This window comes from Gopherus evgoodei, chromosome 5 (genome assembly GCF_007399415.2).
Source record: "Gopherus evgoodei ecotype Sinaloan lineage chromosome 5, rGopEvg1_v1.p, whole genome shotgun sequence".
Lineage (NCBI taxonomy): Eukaryota > Metazoa > Chordata > Testudines > Testudinidae > Gopherus > Gopherus evgoodei.
Genome location: NC_044326.1, coordinates 129,938,612 through 129,958,758, shown reverse-complemented (window position 1 = coordinate 129,958,758; position 20,147 = coordinate 129,938,612). Strand labels below are relative to the sequence as shown.

Genomic DNA, 20,147 nt, shown 5'->3' with positions numbered 1-20,147 from the left:
TCAGGTGCCAACCAGGTTACTTGAGCTTCTTAACCCTTTACAGGTAAAGAAGGGATTTTATGCTACCCGTAGCTGTATGTTTATGTTTATGTATGTTTATGACAACTGTAAATGATGGTGAAAAATAGTCACTGATTCAGAGCAATCTTAATTGTCCTGACTGATCTGGGCTCAGAACAACAACATATGCTTTAAGGCAGGCAAATGCAGGGACATATATTAAGGAACAGAGAACGTAGGCCATGCTTACAGGATGGGGAGCGTATTTTGGAAATTGGAGGGTGTTCAGAGAAGTATTACACGAAGGATTCAAGGTTTGGAAAACCTCCTTTAGGATCTTCTATCCTGCCATGGCTACTGCAGCCTTCTCTTCTCTGAGGTCTTCAAACCACAATTTGAGGACTTCTATAACTCAGACATAGGTTAGGGTTTTGTTACAGGAGTGGGTGGGTGAGATTCTGTGGCCTGCGTTGTGCAGGAGGTCGGACTAGATGATCATAATGGTCCCTTCTGACCTTAAAGTCTGAGCTCCATCCATATACCATATTGAAGAGAAAGTTGAGAGGGGACTCAATAACAATCTGTAAGAACCTACAAAGGAAGAACATATCTGATTTTAGGGGGCTCTTGAATGTAGCATAACAAAATCCAATGGCTGGAACTTGAAGCTAGAAAAATTGAAATTGGAAATCAGATACAACTTTCTGTCAGTGAGGGAAATTAACCACTGGTTAATGTTGCCAAGGGAAGTGGTAAATTTATCATCATTTGCAATGTTTAAATTGAGCCTGGATGTCTGCTCTAATTTGATCACAAGTTTATGGGCTTGATAATGTTCACATGTGAAATGGAATAATTGCCCTCTCCATGGGAATTACTGGTGAAATGTTATGACCTGTGCTCTGATCTCTTCTGGCTTAAAATGTGTGACTGAGACTGCCCGTAATGCTCTGGAGAAATCGGGACAGAGAAAGGGAGGAGGAATGAGGCAAGAAGAAACAGGAGAGGAGAAGATGTGGAAGAGAGCAGCAAATTGCAAGGGAACAGAAGGGGAAGAGAGAAAAGGGTGGGAAGAAAAGCAACAGCTCGTAGGAAGGGATGATAGAGGAGGAAGGAGGGTCTAGTGAACAAAGCACTGGACTTGGACTCAGGAATGTTAGGTTCAATTCTTGTGTGACCGCGGGAAAGTCACTTAGTCTCTCTGGGCCTCAGTTCCCCATCTGCCCGCCGTGGGGGTAATACCTCATGTATTACCCCTACATGAGGTAGGGGTAATAGCACTGCCCTACCTCATGAGGTTGGGAGGGGAGGTTGTGAGGGTAAAATCCCGTAATGGTCGGGAGCTGTTCAGCTGCTATGGTGATATATATGCTCCAACTCGTTAATAAAACAAAAACGACAGGGAAGAATGCTGTGTACTCCAGCAGATAAAAGAGGAATTAAAAAAAGTTGGAACAGAGCGACGGAGTGTAGGGGGTTAAGTGACCTCTTATTTCTGTGGAAATGAACGTGTTTAAAGTCAGTGGCAGCCATCTACTTTGCTCTCTAGTTGCAGTATCCTCTCCTTCGTTCTGTCCTCACTTGCTCTGCAAAAGTTAGGTGTGTTCTGCTTTTACTGGAAACGAGCCCATTCTCATCTATTCTGGGGCAGATCCCTGCGAAGGATGGGTCTGTGCTTTTTTTTTCTTCTCTTCTATCCCTACTTTAAATAAATGTGCATTAGACCAAGGGTTGGCAGCCTTTCAGAAGTGCTGTGCCGAGTGTTCATTTATTCACTTTAATTTAAGATTTCCCTTGCTGGTAATACATTTTAACGTTTTTAGAAGGTTTTTTCTATAAGTTTATAATATATAACTAAACTATTGTTGTATGTAAAGTAAATAAAGTTTTTAAAATGTTTAAGAAGCTTCATTTAAAATTAAATTAAAATGCAGAGCCCCCTGTACTGGTGGCCAGGGCCCGGGCAGTGTGAGTGCCACTGAAAATCAGTTCGCTTGCTGCTTTTGGCACATGTGCCATAGGTTGCCTACCCCTGCATTAGATAATGAAATTTAAGCTCTCCGGCGTGGATCATTTATTCCCTTGTGAGTTGTTATTGTTGCCTCCTGATTTTTGCGTGTTATACAGTCTGGGTACCATAATTGCAGCTCCTTCTGTGTTAGAAATGGCTTTCGTATACCATTTGAATTTCTGAATGCAAGTGCTGCTGAGATGATGTGAACATCACTGCAGAACCTCCTGTACAACCACACAGGAGGATTGCATCTTACTTTACAAATGGCAAATGCAGTTGTGTTTTCCTGAGAGGTGGGTTTCATGAATGTCTGCATGTTCAGGACATACGCCTTTAGGATTCTGTTTCACCCCACCTTCCACAGGGCGGGAATACAAGCATAGACATGGCTTGTGAAACTATAAAGTTGAGAAAATCTTTAGAACATATATGGGTGTAATCAGGAAAAAAAACCTAATTCTGAAAGTGCTGTAATTTGCACAGGCTGTGTGAGTACTGGCAGCACAATTTAACATGATGTAACAGCCACACAAATACCATGAAAGGCTAACCAGGGTGGGCTCGATTTTCCTCTCGATTAAACTCAGAGTCTCAAAGTGAGTTGGGTCTCACAGCTATGTAGGAGAGCAGAATTTAGCCCCATACAATCATTCATTTCTTTGCAAAAAAATTAGTATGTTGAAAGGTTGCACTAGTGCTGTGCAGGTACTAGTTAGTATCTTCTTCTGCTCAAGAGAGAACATAGCCATTGCCTGAATGGTGTATGTATGTAATATACTGCAGGAATAGCCAGACAATTACTGGATGCTGGCCTTGGTGCAGAGTTTGCCCGAAGATAAAGATATTAACCTGCTCATTATAATTGGGGCATTTCCATTCTCTTCTTTTGGCCATATAAGGAAAAAGATTCACAGTGCACAATGTACACTTCAATGGGAACCTGACACAAGGAGACAGTTTCAACCTGTCCCTATGAATTACTAGTTCCCAGCAAACTACGATTCCATGGCATAATTCCTTCCCTCTTCAGACAGAATCATTCGGGGGGTGGGGGGGTGTGGAGTTCAGCAGCTCATAGCCCCCAATATAGAGTTTTTTTTGGAGGGAGTAAAAGTCATTTTCAGAAGGGTGGCTTTTTTTTTTTTTTTTGCAGGAACAATTTGCTTAGGACCCCTCCCCATACACACACTCCCTTTGCAATCAGATCCTAATAGATGGACCTTTGCACTCTCATGTCGTTCCATTGATGTGTCAGTGGGTCCTTGCAAGAGTCTGCCTGCAAAGATCTGGTGGTTTTGTTTACCTGTAATGCAGGGCAGATTGTTTCCACCTAGTGCCATGAAACGCAAATCCTGGTCCATGCTATACCAGTACATATATTTTACAGTAATCAAAGTTGCTCCTCTAAGTGTCTGACTGTAGCTGCAGGCACTATTCTAATTTGCACTTAGCTATTTTGCAGATGCAAAATTGGGATGTAAATGGAGTCCCCCAAAAGCATGACTAGCCCAGATGAAAATACCAAACTCAATAACCAGTGATTTTTAAAAGCACAAAAAGCCTATGTTATTTTAGGAGTGAAAGTGCAAATATGCAAATTGCTACAAAACTCATTTTTAAAAACTCAGTGGCAATGTGGTTGTTCATTAACTTGTTAAATCTTTTTGCTTTCAGCTTGTCACGAGTCCTGCTCTGCATGCTGGGGGTCTGCTGAGAACAACTGCTTGGCCTGCAAGGACGGGTCTCACGTTTTAAATGCCGGGCTCTGTGTGGCCAGCTGTGGTCACGGGTTTTATATGAAGAATGGAATTTGCAATGGTAAATCCCTGTTTCTCTTTTCTTTGACATGAACTTTGCCCATGCATGACAGAAGGGAATCAATATCTTGTGTAGCCAGCCAGCAAACAGGATTGTAGATAAATATCTGAGAGACCAGACACACCTATTCCATAAATATTTAGTGAGAAATGTTGCTACTTGTTTATAAGATTACTGGCTCATTTAAAATTATCAGATGCTGAAAGGTTTAAGGCTGTTTTGTTCACTGAGCAGCATGAAAGCAAAAATGAGATGATCCTTCGGGCTTGACAAATCCACTTGACAGTGGAAAGAGAGATGACTTTTACCAGCAGATTTCTTGAAGTTGTCCAGTAATCCACAGCTCAGTGGCTAAACAATGCCTGTGGCCCAGGGAAATCTTTTGGAAGGACAGAGAGAAAGAGAAGGAAAGGGGGCAACGAATGTAAGTTTTTAGAGACTGGTAGAGCTGGTCATGAGCTAATGAGAAAAAACGCAGGAGTTTCCAGACTGGATCAGACCCAAGGTCCATCTAGTGCACTAACCTGTCTCTGACAGTGATCACTACCAGCTGCTTCAGAGAAGGTGAGACAAACCCTTTAGTAGGCAGATGAGGGATAATCTGTCCTTCATAAGAGTTTCTGATGTCCCATCTACCTGAAGGAAATTGGCACTGGTGTGATGATGTGATCGTTGTTGCACTGTATAAATCCCGAAAGTAGGCGTGCTGCCTCAGCTAACCCAGTAACTCGCCAAAGTGAGATGAACTGTGGCAAACTCATGTATGTTAGGGTCTTGCTCTGCATCGATGTAGTTCATCATCATTTACATAGTGCAAAGCACCGTAGCGTCACATCACAATGAACAGTACGATCACAACATGCAGGAGTCGTTGTCCAGCAATCTTCCGCCACTTTTCACAGTCTTCACACAGCCTTAAGCAGTGTACCCTACTGCCTCCCAGCCAGCTAGCCACATCGTCAAACCACTGTCACTGTGGGTGTCCCCTTCCCCTGGCATTTGACACCAATCGCTGCAAACCTTGCTCTGGCAATCTTCCTCTGCTCATCCAACCCACATCCCCCAAACTCTCATTTTTCTCGTCTGATACTCTGGACGATATCAGCTTTCACTCCAGTTATGCTGTAAATTTGAGTGATTACCTCGTTAGTCATGTGTGAGGTATAACTAATGTGCAGCTGTTACCTGTAGCATTTCAATTCGAAGGCCGAAAGCTTCTTCGGTGTCTGTTTTCTTAGCGTCCATATTTCAGACACACATAGGCAAAAGACTGCAGCCATTTCATTTTATACTTCATGGTAATACCTTTGCTTCTCCAAATGTGGTTGAATGTTGCAAGAGCAGCAACCATGAATCCAGTTCTATGTCTGGGGTGTCTAAGTGCTCAGCATTCCTTGTATTCAATCTACCCAGCTCTTTGGAGTGCTCAGGACACTCCAGTGCCTCCTCAGATTTGGGTAGGAATATCTTCGCCTTTTCAACAGACTTAGATGTCACCATTGTCTTTTCATATGATCTCTTTATATCTAATTTCTCTGCCTCCCTCGCTGCCCTTTCTAGAAATTTTTGCACCTCTTCTTGTGACCATCCAATCAGGACAATATCAATATGATTGGCGAAACACAGATAACTAATTGTTTGTCAACATGTACACTTTCCTGTAGGTTTCCATCAGTGGATCTTCTTATGATTTCTTCAAGATAAACCTTGAAAAGGGTTGGAATAGCATGTAGCCTTGCCTGACTCCTATCCTCAGGTCAAACCCCAACTGCTTTACTTATACCCTGCAAACACCGAAGCCGTTGTGCAGACGTAGAGCTTTTGTATCAGCTGTATTACATTTTCATCAACTCCGACAGGCCGCAGAATTGCCCAAAGAGGCTTGTGCCATCTGCTTCAGCAAAATCCATGAGGACATGGACTGCCTTCCCACCATTTCCTAGCCATAACTTGCATAGCACATGCAGATTGAATATTTGCTCCACCGTACCTCTTTTGCATCTAAATCCAGCTTGTTCTGCAGATAGAAAATTCTCTCTTGGGCATTCTCTTCAGGATGGTTCTCGACATTATTTTGCTAGAGCATATCGATAGTGAGATTGTGCAATAATTTCCATAAACAACCGGGTTCCTGTTTTTATGAACAGGAACCATCAGGGACTGTGTCCAAATTGTGGTCGATATTCTAGACGCCCAAATCACAAGCTTATGGGATGTCTGTATGAGTGTCTCTCCATCACTTTTAATTGGTTCTGCTTATATGTTATCTCTATAATTACACCTCTGCAGATATCCTTAGTAATGCTTATGTGTTGTAAAAAAAACCCTCCGAATGCAAACTAATGTCTGCTGCATGCAGAGAATGTGAAAGAGAGCTGTGTTCTTTCCAGCTTCCATTCATCTCGATGGGGTGTTAACTCTCAAGTCTTTTTCTGATGGAAAATGAAAATTGTAGACATTGCTAAGAATTTATCCGGGCAAGGAGCCAGATGGGACATAGGCCTGTTTTTTTCAAATCTACAGTTCCTGAGAAGAGGAGACCTTTAGGAATTTCAGCGTCTCCAGAGGCCATGTCTCGCTGATTCTTTACTGACAGTTTTCCACTGTTGTTGTAATATGAGTGCATCCACTAGTGATAGCAGTAGTGAGCACACTAGTGCAGAGCAGCTGCTGCTGTTTCTACTATGGTGTCACTCTGAATTCCACTAGTTCTTTAGGGCAATTAGAGATCTGTCTTCTTTCATATATGCTACTAGGCATGCAGTGAAAGGCAAGAGGAAGGATTTAATATACTGTAACATTTGAAAGTGTCTGTAACAAGCAAGGAGCCGGGCATGGCTATATTTTGCTGTATTGTATACATGCAACCAGATTGGGAACACCGCTGTTCCTTTCATAACAGTGCAGTTCATTAATGGTCTGTCCTCTTTGACAGCTTGTGACCAGTCCTGTGAAACATGTTATTCAGACCAACCCAGATGTTTAACGTGTGCTTCAGATAAGGTGTTACACAGTGGGAATTGCATTTCAGAATGCCCTGGTGGGTATTACACAGACAGCACTCAGCGATGCAGAGGTAAGAGGCATTGGCACATGTTGCGTGACCTTTCTGATGACCTTCAAGGCACATTCCGAAGCTTATCTTCTTTTGCGAGGGTATAGAATTGTTTGAGGATAGAGGGGATTTGAGTTTTTAAGTTGCTCAGTTAACTCCGGGTGGATTATTTTAAATTATCTCCTTTGCAAAGCATTTTGAGATCTACGAGTGAAAAACACTGTGTAAGAGGGAGTTATTTATTATTATCCTCACTGTCATTACTTTAACACGTGACAGAATGCTGTGGATATGTGTGGAGTGAGAGATGACTTGGTTGGCAGCATGGTACGGTAGCTGGCAGCATGGCCACAAGCAGATTAAATATGCTATTCCAGGTATATGCTCTCTGTTTCTCCACCAGCGTGTCACGATTCTTGTGCCAGTTGTACTGGACCATTTGCCACTCATTGCACTTCCTGTTCCCTTTCTCTGGGATTGCACCAAGGCCAGTGTCTGCCTGCCTGCGGAGAGGGCTTTTATCACGATCACAATGTCTGCAAAGGTAAACTACGTATTTTGAACCAGATCCTCAGTGAAGTGTAAATCAGTGAAATTCCATTAGTTTCAGTGGAGCTGTGCCGATTTAGATTTAGATAGAGATTCTGCCCCGTTACTGTCTACTGAGAAAAGGTGAGGTGTGTGAAATTCCACCTTTTTGCTTCATTTCCCCCATACAACAAACACATACACATTATTATTTTTTCCAGAGTTTGCTCCCTCTGGAGATTCCCCTTCCCCCCATGTTGTCATAACAGGACAACATGACAATGTTTCCTATGTTTTTCTGATGACAGTTACATGTGCATACAATTTCACATTAAAGTTCAGTGGATTTGCTAAGATATAAGGTAATCTCCCCTGGGCCGAACGGAAAGTATGAACATTCAGGGGACACGGTTTACACGTCTCATAAACCTTTCAAAAGCACCATTTTGCCCATCTCTCCCCAGCTTCCCCGACAACACAGTGTTGGTTTATGCAGCTGTACAGGTAAAAGGAAAATTGAGTTGCCTAAAACACTAAGCTGCAGTGTTCTCCCCTTTAGGATTTTTGGGGGAGGGGGGGGATTTTTTTTTAATTGGGAAAAGATATCAGATCTGTTATCACCATTTCATTATATAAAACAAAGCATTCCATTGGATAGTGGAATAGTCTCCCAAAGGAGGCTGCGCACACCCCATTAATTAACTCCTATAAAATTATCTGGTGGGATTTTCAGATGCATTGGCCTAATTCTGCTTCTCCAAAAATGGGTGATAAAACTCCCATTCACTTCAATGGGAGTCGAATTTGGCTGGTGCTTGAGAGAAACCCACCCAATGCTTGAAGAATGTACTGTAAGGAGCAAGCAACTCTCCAAGGTGGCTGAAGAAGATGATTGATCTATTTCTCCACCAGCTCTCATTTTTATGACAGGATTCTATTGTTTGCCTTCAGGTTATCTGGCTTCTGTCAGTTTAAGGATGCTGTCCCTTGATCCGTGACTTCATATTCCATTGCTCTTGTACAGGTTGCCATCCATCTTGCCGTGCCTGTGTGGGGCCGGAGAACTCTCATTGCACCCAGTGCAGGAAGCCAGAGGAGGTATTGCAGCCTGGACAGCTCCTCGAGGGAGCACCGTATGGCATTTGCATTTCTCAGTGCAAAGCCCGATTTTATCCCGAGAACACCAGAGTGTGCAGAGGTGAGGAAAAGAGCCGGCCAAATGATTCTTAAGTGCCTTCAATGTACATGCCGGTATTCATTAGGTTTTAAATACAATATTGGGAATGGCTCTGTGTGTGTGTGTGTGTGTGAGAGAGAGAGAGAGAGAGAGAGATACTGGATGTGCTTGTGACATGTTACAAGCTACTTTCTGGCTTGTGGCACCAATAAGTTATTGGCCTGAAACATGTAGCGTTTCACAACCTAAATGTGCTCAGCTGATGTTTGTCCTGAATGTCGGTGTTTTTGAGAGAAAATATTTAAAAATGTGTAAGATTCTAGTAGGTCCAGTTATGTTTTTATGGCTCCTAGGGTAGGTCTGCATTGGTGTTCCCGCTCCATTGCACTCAATGGTAGGGGTTTCACCAGTGACTTCAACTGGAGCAGGAGCAAGCCCCAAGTGCAGAAATTGTTGCAGGGGTTGCAAAAAACGTTTAATTGTCTTGCTTGTCCTGGAAGCAGTTTAACAGGAGTGCTGCTTTTTTAAAAAACGGTTTTAGCAAGTCTGCATCCAGCACCCCTTTCAGCATGGATATCTTAAGGCATTCTGGGTATCCTGAAGGTCCTATCCCATAGTGCCCAGCACTATGACTGGGAACAGAGACTTTTAGGTAAATTCTAAACAGAAGGCCTTGCATTGTGGGATGGAGTTAGCAGGACAGGCTGAACCGTTACAGGTTGAATGCTTGTGGCTTTCCAGCAATGCTGAGAGGGAAATCATTGTAGATTGCACTGGGTCAGCCAAGCTCAAACTGAGAGCGCTGATCTGGATGTAGCAACCAGCTAGTAGAACCAATGGCTGTATAAAGCTTGAGACAGCTTTGCATGTAGGTGCATGGCACAGTTTGTTACAACAACTTTTCACGTCGTTAGGGTGACCAGATAGTAAATGTGAAAAATCGGGACAGAGGGTGAGGGGGTAATAGGAGCCTGTATAAAAAAAGGCCCCACATATCAGGACTGTTCCTATAAAATCGGGCATCTGGTCACCCTACACGTAGTGCAGGCAGGGCAGGGGAAGAGTTTACTGTGGATGCCTGGAGCCAGCTCAGCCCAGCCTCAGACTTAGGGTGTGTGTACACTGGAGCTGGGGGGTGGGATTTCCAGGCAGGCATATTGCACTGGCTAGTGTGCTAACAGTAGTAGCGTAGTGGTGGGACGGGCTAGCCACTCAAGTACGATCCCCTCGGAAACCTCAGGGACACACTCAGGACAGCTAGCCGGTCCCACTGCCCATGCATGTTAGTTTTAGAGCGCTGACTCAATCAGAATTAGCGCAGGCATGACATCTCCAACCAAAGTCTGAAATGAAATGGTACTTTTACAAGTGACAGCTCTGCAGAAAGAGTGCCAGGAGCCCCTACACAGAATGAGCATTCTCATAGGCTAGATACCCTCCAGCTGTGCCACATATTCTGCTAATCTGAGTGCTTCCCCCACACACACTTTGTGTTTGCTGGCAATGACTGTAATATAAAACTCATCTAGTATATTAGTTTCACAGAAATTTGCTGGAGGGTCATTTCTTGCCGTAGAGGTGCTTAACAGAGAAAAATGCATTGTTAACACAAGATCATTCTGCAAAACAATCAGCAATACAGGCTGTAACAGGTACAGTGCTCTGGTTCGCCTCTCAAAGGCGTCAGTGTCAGGTTTGTATCCATCTCGCACTGCGCTGGACAGGCGCCAAACAAAAGGAATTTGCATGTATATAGATTTAAGGGATTGAGAGGCCAGAAAGAGAAGAGAACATCTCTTGATTGTCCTAAGTGTTTTCTGTGCCAGTCTCAAAGACATAATTCAGTCACTCTTGACATTTTTCTTCAAGTAAAATTCCAGTCATTGTTTTCAGTGCAATTGCAGTTCTGTGCGTGAGGACGGATAACAAAAACTTGTTGTTTTTCTTGATTCTTAAATTTCTAGAGGTGGCACTTCAGCAGGTGCAAATGTCATAGCACCATGTAAGTCAATAGAGCTATGGCAATACGTCAGTTAAGGGCCTGCCGCAGAGCAGGTTGGAATATTTCTAAGAAACTATTTCATTGGAAGATGACGATTTGAGAACCTGGCACGTTACGCCAAAGCATCTTGGGTTCAATGAACTTGCCATGACAAAGGCTTCCAGGGTCCACAGCGTGGGGAAAGCGCTGGCTTTACAGGGCTCCCATACTCGCTGCCATGAAGCCAGGAGCCCCGGCTCCATTTGGACTTGGCTATAAAAGTGACTCGATGGATGTTACTTATTCATCCTTCTAGCAATGCAAACTCTGCAACTGACATGTACAAATGCCTGTAAATAGGCAAAATTTGCATTTACTGTTTGAGAGGTTGGGCTTGAAAGTTTTCTCCGTACAGGTTTGGATTTCTCAGGTATCCACGGAAATATTCTTATACATAATCTGAAACTCTTGAAGTTTCCCTGACAACATTGGGTCAAATTGATCCCTGGTATAACTCTCTTAATTTCAGTGGAATTAGCTACCCTAGAGGCTGTGTGCTCCAGTGGAAAAGGGCACCGCATTAGCAGTCAGATCCCTGGGTGCTGCTTCTAGCTCTGCTACCGACCCACTGTGTGATCTTGGGCAAGTTCCTTCACCTCCTGGTGCCTGTTTCCTCCCATCCTTTGACTGTCTCATCTGTTTAGACTGTAAGCTCTTAGAAACAGTCCCTGCCTGCCCCAGACTTTGTGTTCTGCAGCAGGGTTCTCAGCCTTTTTCCCTCTGAGGCCTCTCTCGACATGCTTACCAACCCCAAGGCCTAGAGGGGTAGAGGGGTCTTGCGGCAGGGACCTTGGGCATAGGCGAGGTTTGCTTTCTGTCTGGGGGGCCAGGGGCCAGCAGAGCTTCAGCCACCTCCGCATGGCTGAGTCCAGGGAGGGAGCACCACCTCCATCTCCGACTCACCTCACCAGGTGACCCAGCCTGTCTGGGGTGGGGTAGCGGGGGGGGGCGCAACCAAAAATTATAACTCAAAGGTGGGGGGCTTAGCTCAAAAAGTTTGAAAACACTCAGGGTGCAGGGAGAGGGGGTAGCTCAGCATGCAAGGAGGGGGCAGTTAAGGGCTGTGTGTGGGCAGGGGGGTAGCATAGTGTGCAGGGAGGGGGTAGCTAGGGGCTGTGTGTGGGCAGGGGGGTAGCTCAGGGTGCAGGAAGGGGGTAGCTAGGGGCTGAGTGTGGGCAAGGGGTAGCTCAGTGCAGTCAGGGGGTAGCTAGAGGCTGTATACGGGCAGGGGAGTAGCTCAGGGTGCAGGCAGGGGGTAGCTAGGGGCTGTGTGTGGGCAGGGGGCTAGCTCAGGGTGCAGGCAGGGGGTAGCTGGAGGCTGTATACGGGCAGGGGGTAGCTCAGGGTGCAGGCAGGGGGTAGCTAGGGGCTGTGTGTGGGCAGGGGGCTAGCTCAGGGTGCAGGAAGGGGGTAGCTAGGGGCTGTGTACGTGCAGGAGGGTAGCTCAGAGTGCAGGCAGGGGATAGCTAGGGGCTGTGCACGGACAGGAGATAGCTCAAGGTATAGGGAGAGGGATATTAAGGGCTGTGTGCGGTGGGGAGGGTAGCTCAGCATGCAGGGAGAGGGGTACTAAGTTCTGTGTGCAGGGCCGGTGCTACCATTTAGGTAGCCTAGGCAATCGCCTAGGGCACCAGAATAAATGGTGGGCGCCGTTTTGCCGGAGGGGGCGGCAGACGGCTCCGGTGGAGCTGCCGCAGTGGTGCCTGCGGACGGTCGGCTGCTCGCGCGGCTCCGGTGGACCGCCTGCAGGCACGACTGCGGCAGCTCCACCGGAGCCATGGAGCACCGGACCATCCACAGGCACCACTGCGGCAGCTCCAGCGGAGCCGCGGGACCAGCGCACGGGGCGGCAAAATTGCCATCCGCCTAGGGTGCTCAAATCCCTAGCACCGGTCCTGGCTGTGTGCTGGGAGGGCTCCCCTGCAGTCCCTGTTCCCAGAGGGATCTGCCAGGGAGCCGGGTCTCCCCACCCGGGCGGCTCTTACTGGCTTCCTCTGCATAAGCAAAGGGGGCTGGGAGCTGAGGAGCAGCTTCAACCCCAGGCACCAGCAGGAGAGGCAGGAACGCTGCTGCTGCTGCTGTTTACTCCTCCATGGCACCAGCCAGAGCCGCAGCTGCCCTGAGCAACCACTGAGCACACCCAGGAGCAACGTCAGTTTTGCCGGCATAATCGCTTGCGTGCAGAGCGCTGTGTCGGCGGGAGATGCTCTCCTGCCGCTCGTTGAGCTGGTTTGATTATGCCCACGGGAGAGCTCTCTGTCACTGGCGTAATGTGGCTCTGTGAGCGCTCTGACTGGCACAGCTGTAGCATTACAGCAGTGTAAGCGTAGACATGGCCTAAGACATCAGCAACCACCCAAATCTTCCCTTCTTAGAACACAAGCCTGATCTTGGCGAGAGAGGCGGATTTAATGCAGTTACTTGTGGTTGATCTTTATATAAATAATCTCGGAAGACAGTGTTTGTACTTTTACCTATATTACGAGCTGTCGAGTATATGTCTTATTGCCTTAGGGGAAAAGGTAAGCTAGCGGGTGAATGAAATCATCTCAGTTCAGGACAGCAGCAGCAAACACAGGCTGGAAACCAATTTGTCTTCCTCTTTTTTTTCTTTTCTTTTCTTTTCCTGTAGAGTGCCACTCCTTATGCTCAGCCTGCACAGGGAGATCTCCCCACAACTGCACGGCCTGCTCCTCCCCCCATGTCCTACTTGATGGCAAGTGCTTACCAGAGTGCCCGGAAGGATTGTACAGCCAGAATGCTCTTTGCCACCGTGAGTGCATTGCAGGAAGACGTACAGTATATATTGCTGCATCTTACTGCAGCATTGAACATTTCGATGCAATTAGACACGCTGTCAAGTTATTCAGTAATTTCAAGAGAGAAACATATGCTCCAGCTTCCACAACTGGATTATTTTACCAGAAACAGAGAGAGAGAGAGAAAGAGAGACATACATGTTAAATAAAAAATTATAATCCTCTCTGCTCTACTGAATTGGAGTGAAAATATACCACATTTTATTGCAATAGGCTGTGGTGGTGTTCTCAGCCAACATACCCTGGGAGAAGAGTTCTTTAACATACTATGTAGTGCTTAAGCAGGATTCTGCATTCAGAAGGGTTGGTTTTACTAAGGCAGTATTGTCCAGTGGATAGAGCATTGCAAGATTGTGGCCTTGGTCCCTGCTCTGAAGAGCTTACAGTTTAAATGCATAACAGAAACAGTAGAGTGAAGGAGCAAAGCTAGGCTGTCCAGGGATGCTTTCATATATATGCGTACAACTCCCTTAGGGCCAAATTTGGTGCTGGTATCACTGGGTGCAACTCCACTAACGTAAGTGGATTTGTGCCAGAGCTGTGTTTGGCTTAATGACTTCAGTGGGAGTTGTATATGTGAGTCTGAGAGCAGAATGGGACTCAGGCGGTCGTGCAGATGTTACCTCCAATAGACTTAAATAAGGAGATGAAAAAATTGGACTGTGTTGGGAAGGGAAGCAATGGACTTAACTGGGTTATCTTTCTTTCCAGCCATCACGATTCAGAGTAATGTATTTTCTAGTTACAAAGAATGCTCCAGAACGTCTTTAAGAAAACCGTCGAATGCTTTGAGTCTAGGCATTACGTAGCTGGAAATCATTTTCTGCCTTTCAAAACAAATAATTTTGTATTTGGGATGAGGAAGCAGATCTCTTGTTTTATGACATTTATTTGTTTGTGATCTTAGGGACATATGAAGTATGCTAACCTAAGTCTTCAGCAAAGCTCCCATTTAATTTCCATGGGAGCTGGTGTGTGTGGATCAAGAACAGTGTCTAGTTTGTGCATCCACAGACAGCAAAGAATTACCATTCTGTTTTAATAATGGAAAGTGAGCATGACAATATGCAGCTAGATTTTTTTTTAAGAACTTTTGAATGGTTTATGCTCAGTGGTCCAAAAGGCTAGAAAAACATATCATCCGTGTGAATTAGATTATTATTTTTAATCCGTAGTTTACTATAGCACTGGGTATATGAGGAGGAAATTGTGCAATTGCATGAGAAAACACATGTTCTATGTGGGGGTACTTACCTGCCTAGGGAAGGGCACTGTATTTCTGATGTGCTCATCAGCTGCAGTTAATTATGAGTTATAAGCCTCTTCAGCCAATCAGTTCGCAGTTTTCATCCAAGTCATTTAATCTAATATAATCAGACTACCAGAATCAGTCACTCTGTGGCTGAATGGCACAATGAATTCCTATGTTCCCATTGAGCTAGAATTTGGGGATTTGGTGCAACCTTTCATTATTAGCTGCTGACCCCAGGAAGGTGTGGGGAAAAGGTTTGAAATGGGATATATCCCTCAGACATCGTATAAAGGTCATCAACTGCTTTTGTCAGATTGCAGCCATTGCCCATAAATGTGTATTTTCAGAAATGATATTACATTACTTTGATGAACTGGTTACTGTTGGGTAAGAGGCCTCCAAACTGGAGAACTGCAGTTCCTCTGAGAGCCCATCTTCTGTGTATTGGATTTTAGCCAAGAAATACTCTATACAGATGTTTATTGGGCAAGTGATTACAAACGTTACATTGATTTTGGTGTTCTGTACTGCCATCTAGGAGATCCTGGCTCGTGGCTAACTGTATGTTGCATTGCAATGTGTCTGATCCTAGGATGGTAGTAATGTGTAAGGGGCAAACATAAGTATTAAGAAAATTACCTCATCTCACACCTTGCCAATGTAGAACATCTGCAGGTTTTAAATAGGCACAAGCAGTAATGTTCATATAATCTGTGTCTACCCGATTTTTACAGTGTTTAAAAAGTTTCATTCCATTTTTACCAGACTCTGAATAGTAATGGGCCGGAGGCCCAGTCAGAAATAGATGCTGATAACCTTTCAGGGCTAGAAGAAGAAGCTTTTTATTATGTGAAATGGGAGATTCCTAGCTTTCCATAGAGATCCAGCAATTATTTCTAGGCTGGGGAGATCCTGAGATGTTGTTACACCTCTGAAGTTGCACGTTTTTATTCATAGGAAAGCGTTTTCAAGGTAATTTTTAGAGATTTTTACACATCATTAGTCTCAGTATTTTTTTTATTTCCCTCAGAGATCTGCACAGTTGGAATCCTGGTAATAAGACTCTTGATTGTATTTTAGGTAGAAGGATGCAAAACATTGTCTCGATAAAATATTTTAGAACACTTTTAATCTCTTTCTGGAGTAGTTTTATTGTTAAGTAGGCAGCATGGTAGTTAGGTTTTATTGACGTGAGTCTGGGGGACACCTTCATAAATCACGCCTGGCTTCCCCATTCATGAGTGACGTGGCCATCCCAAACTCATACTAATAAAACTGTTATACCATGTCTCCTTTATCTCTCCCCTGTCTCTCACTGTGCATGTGTTTGTATGTATGTAGATATACACACAGGCTGGGAGATGATCTCTGTATTTTATATGGATTTAGATCTTGATTTATGCAAAGGACAAGCACAAACGTCTTAAATTTCCCCACTGCCTGCATCTTGTCAAGCCAAAAGAGGAGAGGGAGTAAAATCCTTCCAAATCAGGATTTGCTAGTCACTTACACCTGTGGTAGCAATTTACACCATTGCAGAGCTGTAAATGATGACACACGGTGCTGGGGAATGGAGAATTGGGTCCTGTGATTCAGTGTGTGTGTGTGTGTGTGTGTGCGTGTGTGTGTGTGTGTGTGTATATATTATCTTAACAGCGAGTGTTGTTTTTTCACGCAGCCTGCCATCCATCCTGCAAAAAGTGCAATGGTCCTTCAGACTCTGACTGCATCACCTGCCATCCTCATGCAAGCCTTGTGAGTGGGAAGTGCAGGACTAGCTGCAGGGAGGAGCAGTATCTGAACCTTGTGGGGTATTGTGTTGGTAAGTGAGAGGAGAAAATGACACAGCCTGTACAGATTCCTGGCCATTCTTCAATAGTAACCAGATGTTTCAGTGGACAACTGTGACATAAAGGAGTCAAAATGATAGTTACTGATAAAATGATGACTAAAAAGTACTGCTAAACCACTAGACATACCATATAGCACAACCACTTACCACAGCGGTTTTGTTTCTCTTCGAGCTGTGTGAGGCCAATTGCAAATTATAGAAATACAAAGGTTTTCAGCTTCCCCACCCAACCAGCATAAGGGACCCTGAGTTGAAGCTGCACAAGTGGTGGAAGCCCATGGGTGCTGACTCTGTCCTTTTTCCTGAAGAGGTTGGTGGGATGCAGTCTTCCGCAGACGGCCACAGGGCACTCTGAGGCAGGGAATTAGAGGAGAACTTGGTCAGATGAGTCCCCACCTGAGTTCCTCTTCTGTTTCCCTTGACTTCTCTAGCCCCAGCCCCAGCATTTGCAGTCACTTCATGTGCAGCTCCAAAAGGGGAGATGGGCCAATTCTGGTCATCCAATGGACGGTCTTAAAAAAAAACAACACACAAACCAGTCCCTATGCCCCTGCTGCTAGTGGGTGTGAGACAACAGGGACAAGAGATTTCTGATAACTTTGATCTCTGTGGAGAATGGAAGGGGGTTCTCATATCTGATCATGAGAGTGGGAGGTGCAGGGGGACTGGTCCTTCCCGACTTGTTGCCGCTTATTTTGGGGAGGATTGGGTTTATGTCTGGAAAGTGATACTTTGCAATATTATGAAAAGCAGTAGAGCGTTCACACAGTTAATGGTATCATAACAAATCAGCTCTTACTTAACAGCTGCTGCTAGAGTATAATCCAGACCTCAGCTCTGCTGTGTTCAGTGATTGCTGATCCTCTTCAGAGGGTTGTAAGCAGCTGGAATTTGTGCGATTTTATCAATAGCTCAGTTAGGCAGTCAGACCATTGGATCACCTCCTGTTCAAGGTGGAGCTCTGGAATGGGGCTGCCAGTCCTGCCAGTCAGCTGTCTTTGGGTCTTTGGCCCCTCACAGTGACCAGCCTGCCACTGAAGACACTGGACATGCTGTGTTCATCCCCTGAGGTTGTTGCCCTGAACTCAGTTTCCATACCAGGAAGGGCACTGTCACAAGCTCCACCCCAGAGAAAGAAGCAGTCATAGGTGGTCATAATGACCAGAGAGTGGTATCCCCGGGGAATCAGGAACAGCATGGTGGGCCAGCAGCCAGGAAAGCTGCTTTACCACTGCATAGAGCTTCAGAAAGATGAATTAAGAACCCATCCCACAATTCTGAGAAACAGCTTATTGGGCCTCACAGGAATATTGGCACAGCTGGGTTACACTCTGTGGGTACCATATACATGCATTTCAGCCCTTAATTGCATTTACCTGTTTAAAAAAGAAAAATCTCATTTAATCCATCATGCAGACGAGGATAAACATATTCTGGGAACAGTTCCAGTCACTTCTGAGCTGTAATGCTTCTAGGTATTTATTTAGTTTAGTGTATCAAAGAAAAGATATAGCTTGTGAGACCCGGGGCAGCACTGAGAGGTTCCAGCAAAGATAAATGATCTGAAGAAAGGAAGAGGAAAAAATGCAATAGACAATAAGTCAGTCTATTCAAAGGAAGGAACAATATAGCTAAAGAGGGGAGAAATATCCAAAATGTATTCTGCAGTTCTCTGACTGCGCACAAAGCTAGGTTACTTATCAAATTATAGAAAGAAGGAGACATGAGTCATGATTTTGTTTAGCTAAAGCCTGTAGCGGAATGATTACAGCGAATGACACCTATGAAAATAATTCAGCATTTCAAAGAGTTAAAAGCTACATTGGATAATGGCGTGGAGAGTATGCTGAAAAAATTTGTGGATGACACCAAGCTGGGAGGAGTTGCAAGCACTTTGGAAGCCAGGATTAGAATTTAAAATGACCTGGATAAATTGGAAAATTGGTCTGAAATCAACCATATGAAATTCAATAAAGACAACTGCAAAGTACTTCGCTTGGGAAGGAGAAATGAAATACACAATTACAGAACAGGGAATAACTGGCTAGGTGGTAGTACTGTTGAAAAGCATCTGGAAATTACAATGGACTGCAAATTGAATATGGTCAACAATATGATGCAGTTGTGAAAAAGGCTAATATTGTTCTGGGGTTTATTAATGAGACTGTCGTATGTCAGACACGGGAGGTAATTGTTCCACTCTACCCGGCACTGGTGAGGCCTTAGCTGGAGTACTGTGTCCAATCCTGGGTACCACGCTTTAGGAATGATGTGGACAAACTGGAGAGAGTCCAAGGGAGAGCAACAAAAATTAAAAAAAGCTTTAGAAAACCTGAGCTGTGAGGAAAGGTTAGGAACACTGGGCATGTTTAGTCTTGAGAAAAGAAAACTGAGTGAGGGGAGGGAGAGAACTCGATACGTCTTCAGATATGATAAGGGATGTTACGAAGAAGATGGTGATCAATTGTTCTCTTCATTCACTGAAGGTAGGACAAGAAGTAATGGGCTTAATCTGCAGCAAGGGAGATTTAGGTTAGATATTAGAAAAAACTTTCCAACTGTAAGGGTCGTCAGTACTGGAAAAGCTTTCCAAGGGAGGTTGTGGAATCCCCATTGTAAGAGGTTTTTACGAACAGGTTGGACAAATAAGAGGTCTAGGTCAGGACGGTCTATGTTTATTTGGTCCTTCCTCTGCACAACAGACTGGACTCGATGACCTCTCTAGGTCCTTTCCAGCCCTACATTTCTATAACTTCTATGATTTCTCTGTAAAGTTTCAGAGGATGTAAAAAATGTGCTTGATTGTAACAGACTATTACTCCAGCTCACTGGCCTGACTCACTGCTGTGTTGATTTAATTGGAGTTACATCACTGTAGAACTGGTGTAACACAATGGTGAATCTGTTCCATTGTGTTTGCGTGTGGCCTGGGTCTTCATTGTATGTAAAAATGTATCTTTTGTGGTGCTGAAATCTTTTTCTTTTGAAACCAGTTTGAAGCATTAATTACTTATTTAGGTCCCCAATCCTACATATGGATCTGCTACCACAGACTCCAGCTGATTCTGATGCAGGATTAGCACCTTAGAAAGCTCGTTAGCATGTTATGCTTTGTAGCTCTATGCAGAGAAATCCTTTATTTCCTCCACTTTATTTTTCCATTACTTTTCATTGTGTTCTCTCTAGCAGATCCCCGTTGCATTGTCATTCCTAGCTGTAATATTTACTGGAAAGAATTAGTAACATTTATCACATAAGGATTAGTCTTGGGAATGGTTTTCTTTGCCTCTGGCTTGTGTATATGTTTTAATTGCCCCCTGTCATCTCTATAAGTTTGGTCAAGTCTTGTAGGATGGTGAGCATGCTGTTATTTTCATATCCGTGGGCCCTGCGTGGCTTGGTTTTGGTTTGCAGATGCTTTATTATTAACAATAGTGCACGAGCCAGAAAGAACCCTGCTTGGTTTTCAGAGCTTAGGCTGTATATGAAACACGGGCAGTTGGAAGGACCATCATTTTCCTTCTACACGAAGCCAAGTTTGATCTGGAAATCGCTGAAGCAAGAAGCACTGGCCCCCACAGGACTGTTTTT

At 44.6% G+C, this 20,147-nt stretch overlaps 1 protein-coding gene across 5 annotated transcripts in view; it reads left to right on the top strand.

Moving 5' to 3' along the window:
- FRAS1 (Fraser extracellular matrix complex subunit 1) overlaps nt 1-20,147 on the top strand; it is a 328,015-nt gene that overhangs the window by 164,499 nt on the left and 143,369 nt on the right. For 4 of the 5 annotated variants that reach the window (XM_030565123.1, XM_030565122.1, XM_030565121.1 and 1 more), the window contains exons 16-21: nt 3,689-3,832; nt 6,768-6,908; nt 7,291-7,431; nt 8,440-8,613; nt 13,266-13,406; nt 16,383-16,526. In XM_030565123.1, coding sequence (XP_030420983.1) covers nt 3,689-3,832; nt 6,768-6,908; nt 7,291-7,431; nt 8,440-8,613; nt 13,266-13,406; nt 16,383-16,526 — 885 coding nt within the window. The remainder of the gene's footprint in view (nt 1-3,688; nt 3,833-6,767; nt 6,909-7,290; nt 7,432-8,439; nt 8,614-13,265; nt 13,407-16,382; nt 16,527-20,147) is intronic. The other variant, XM_030565124.1, reaches the window with a different exon arrangement.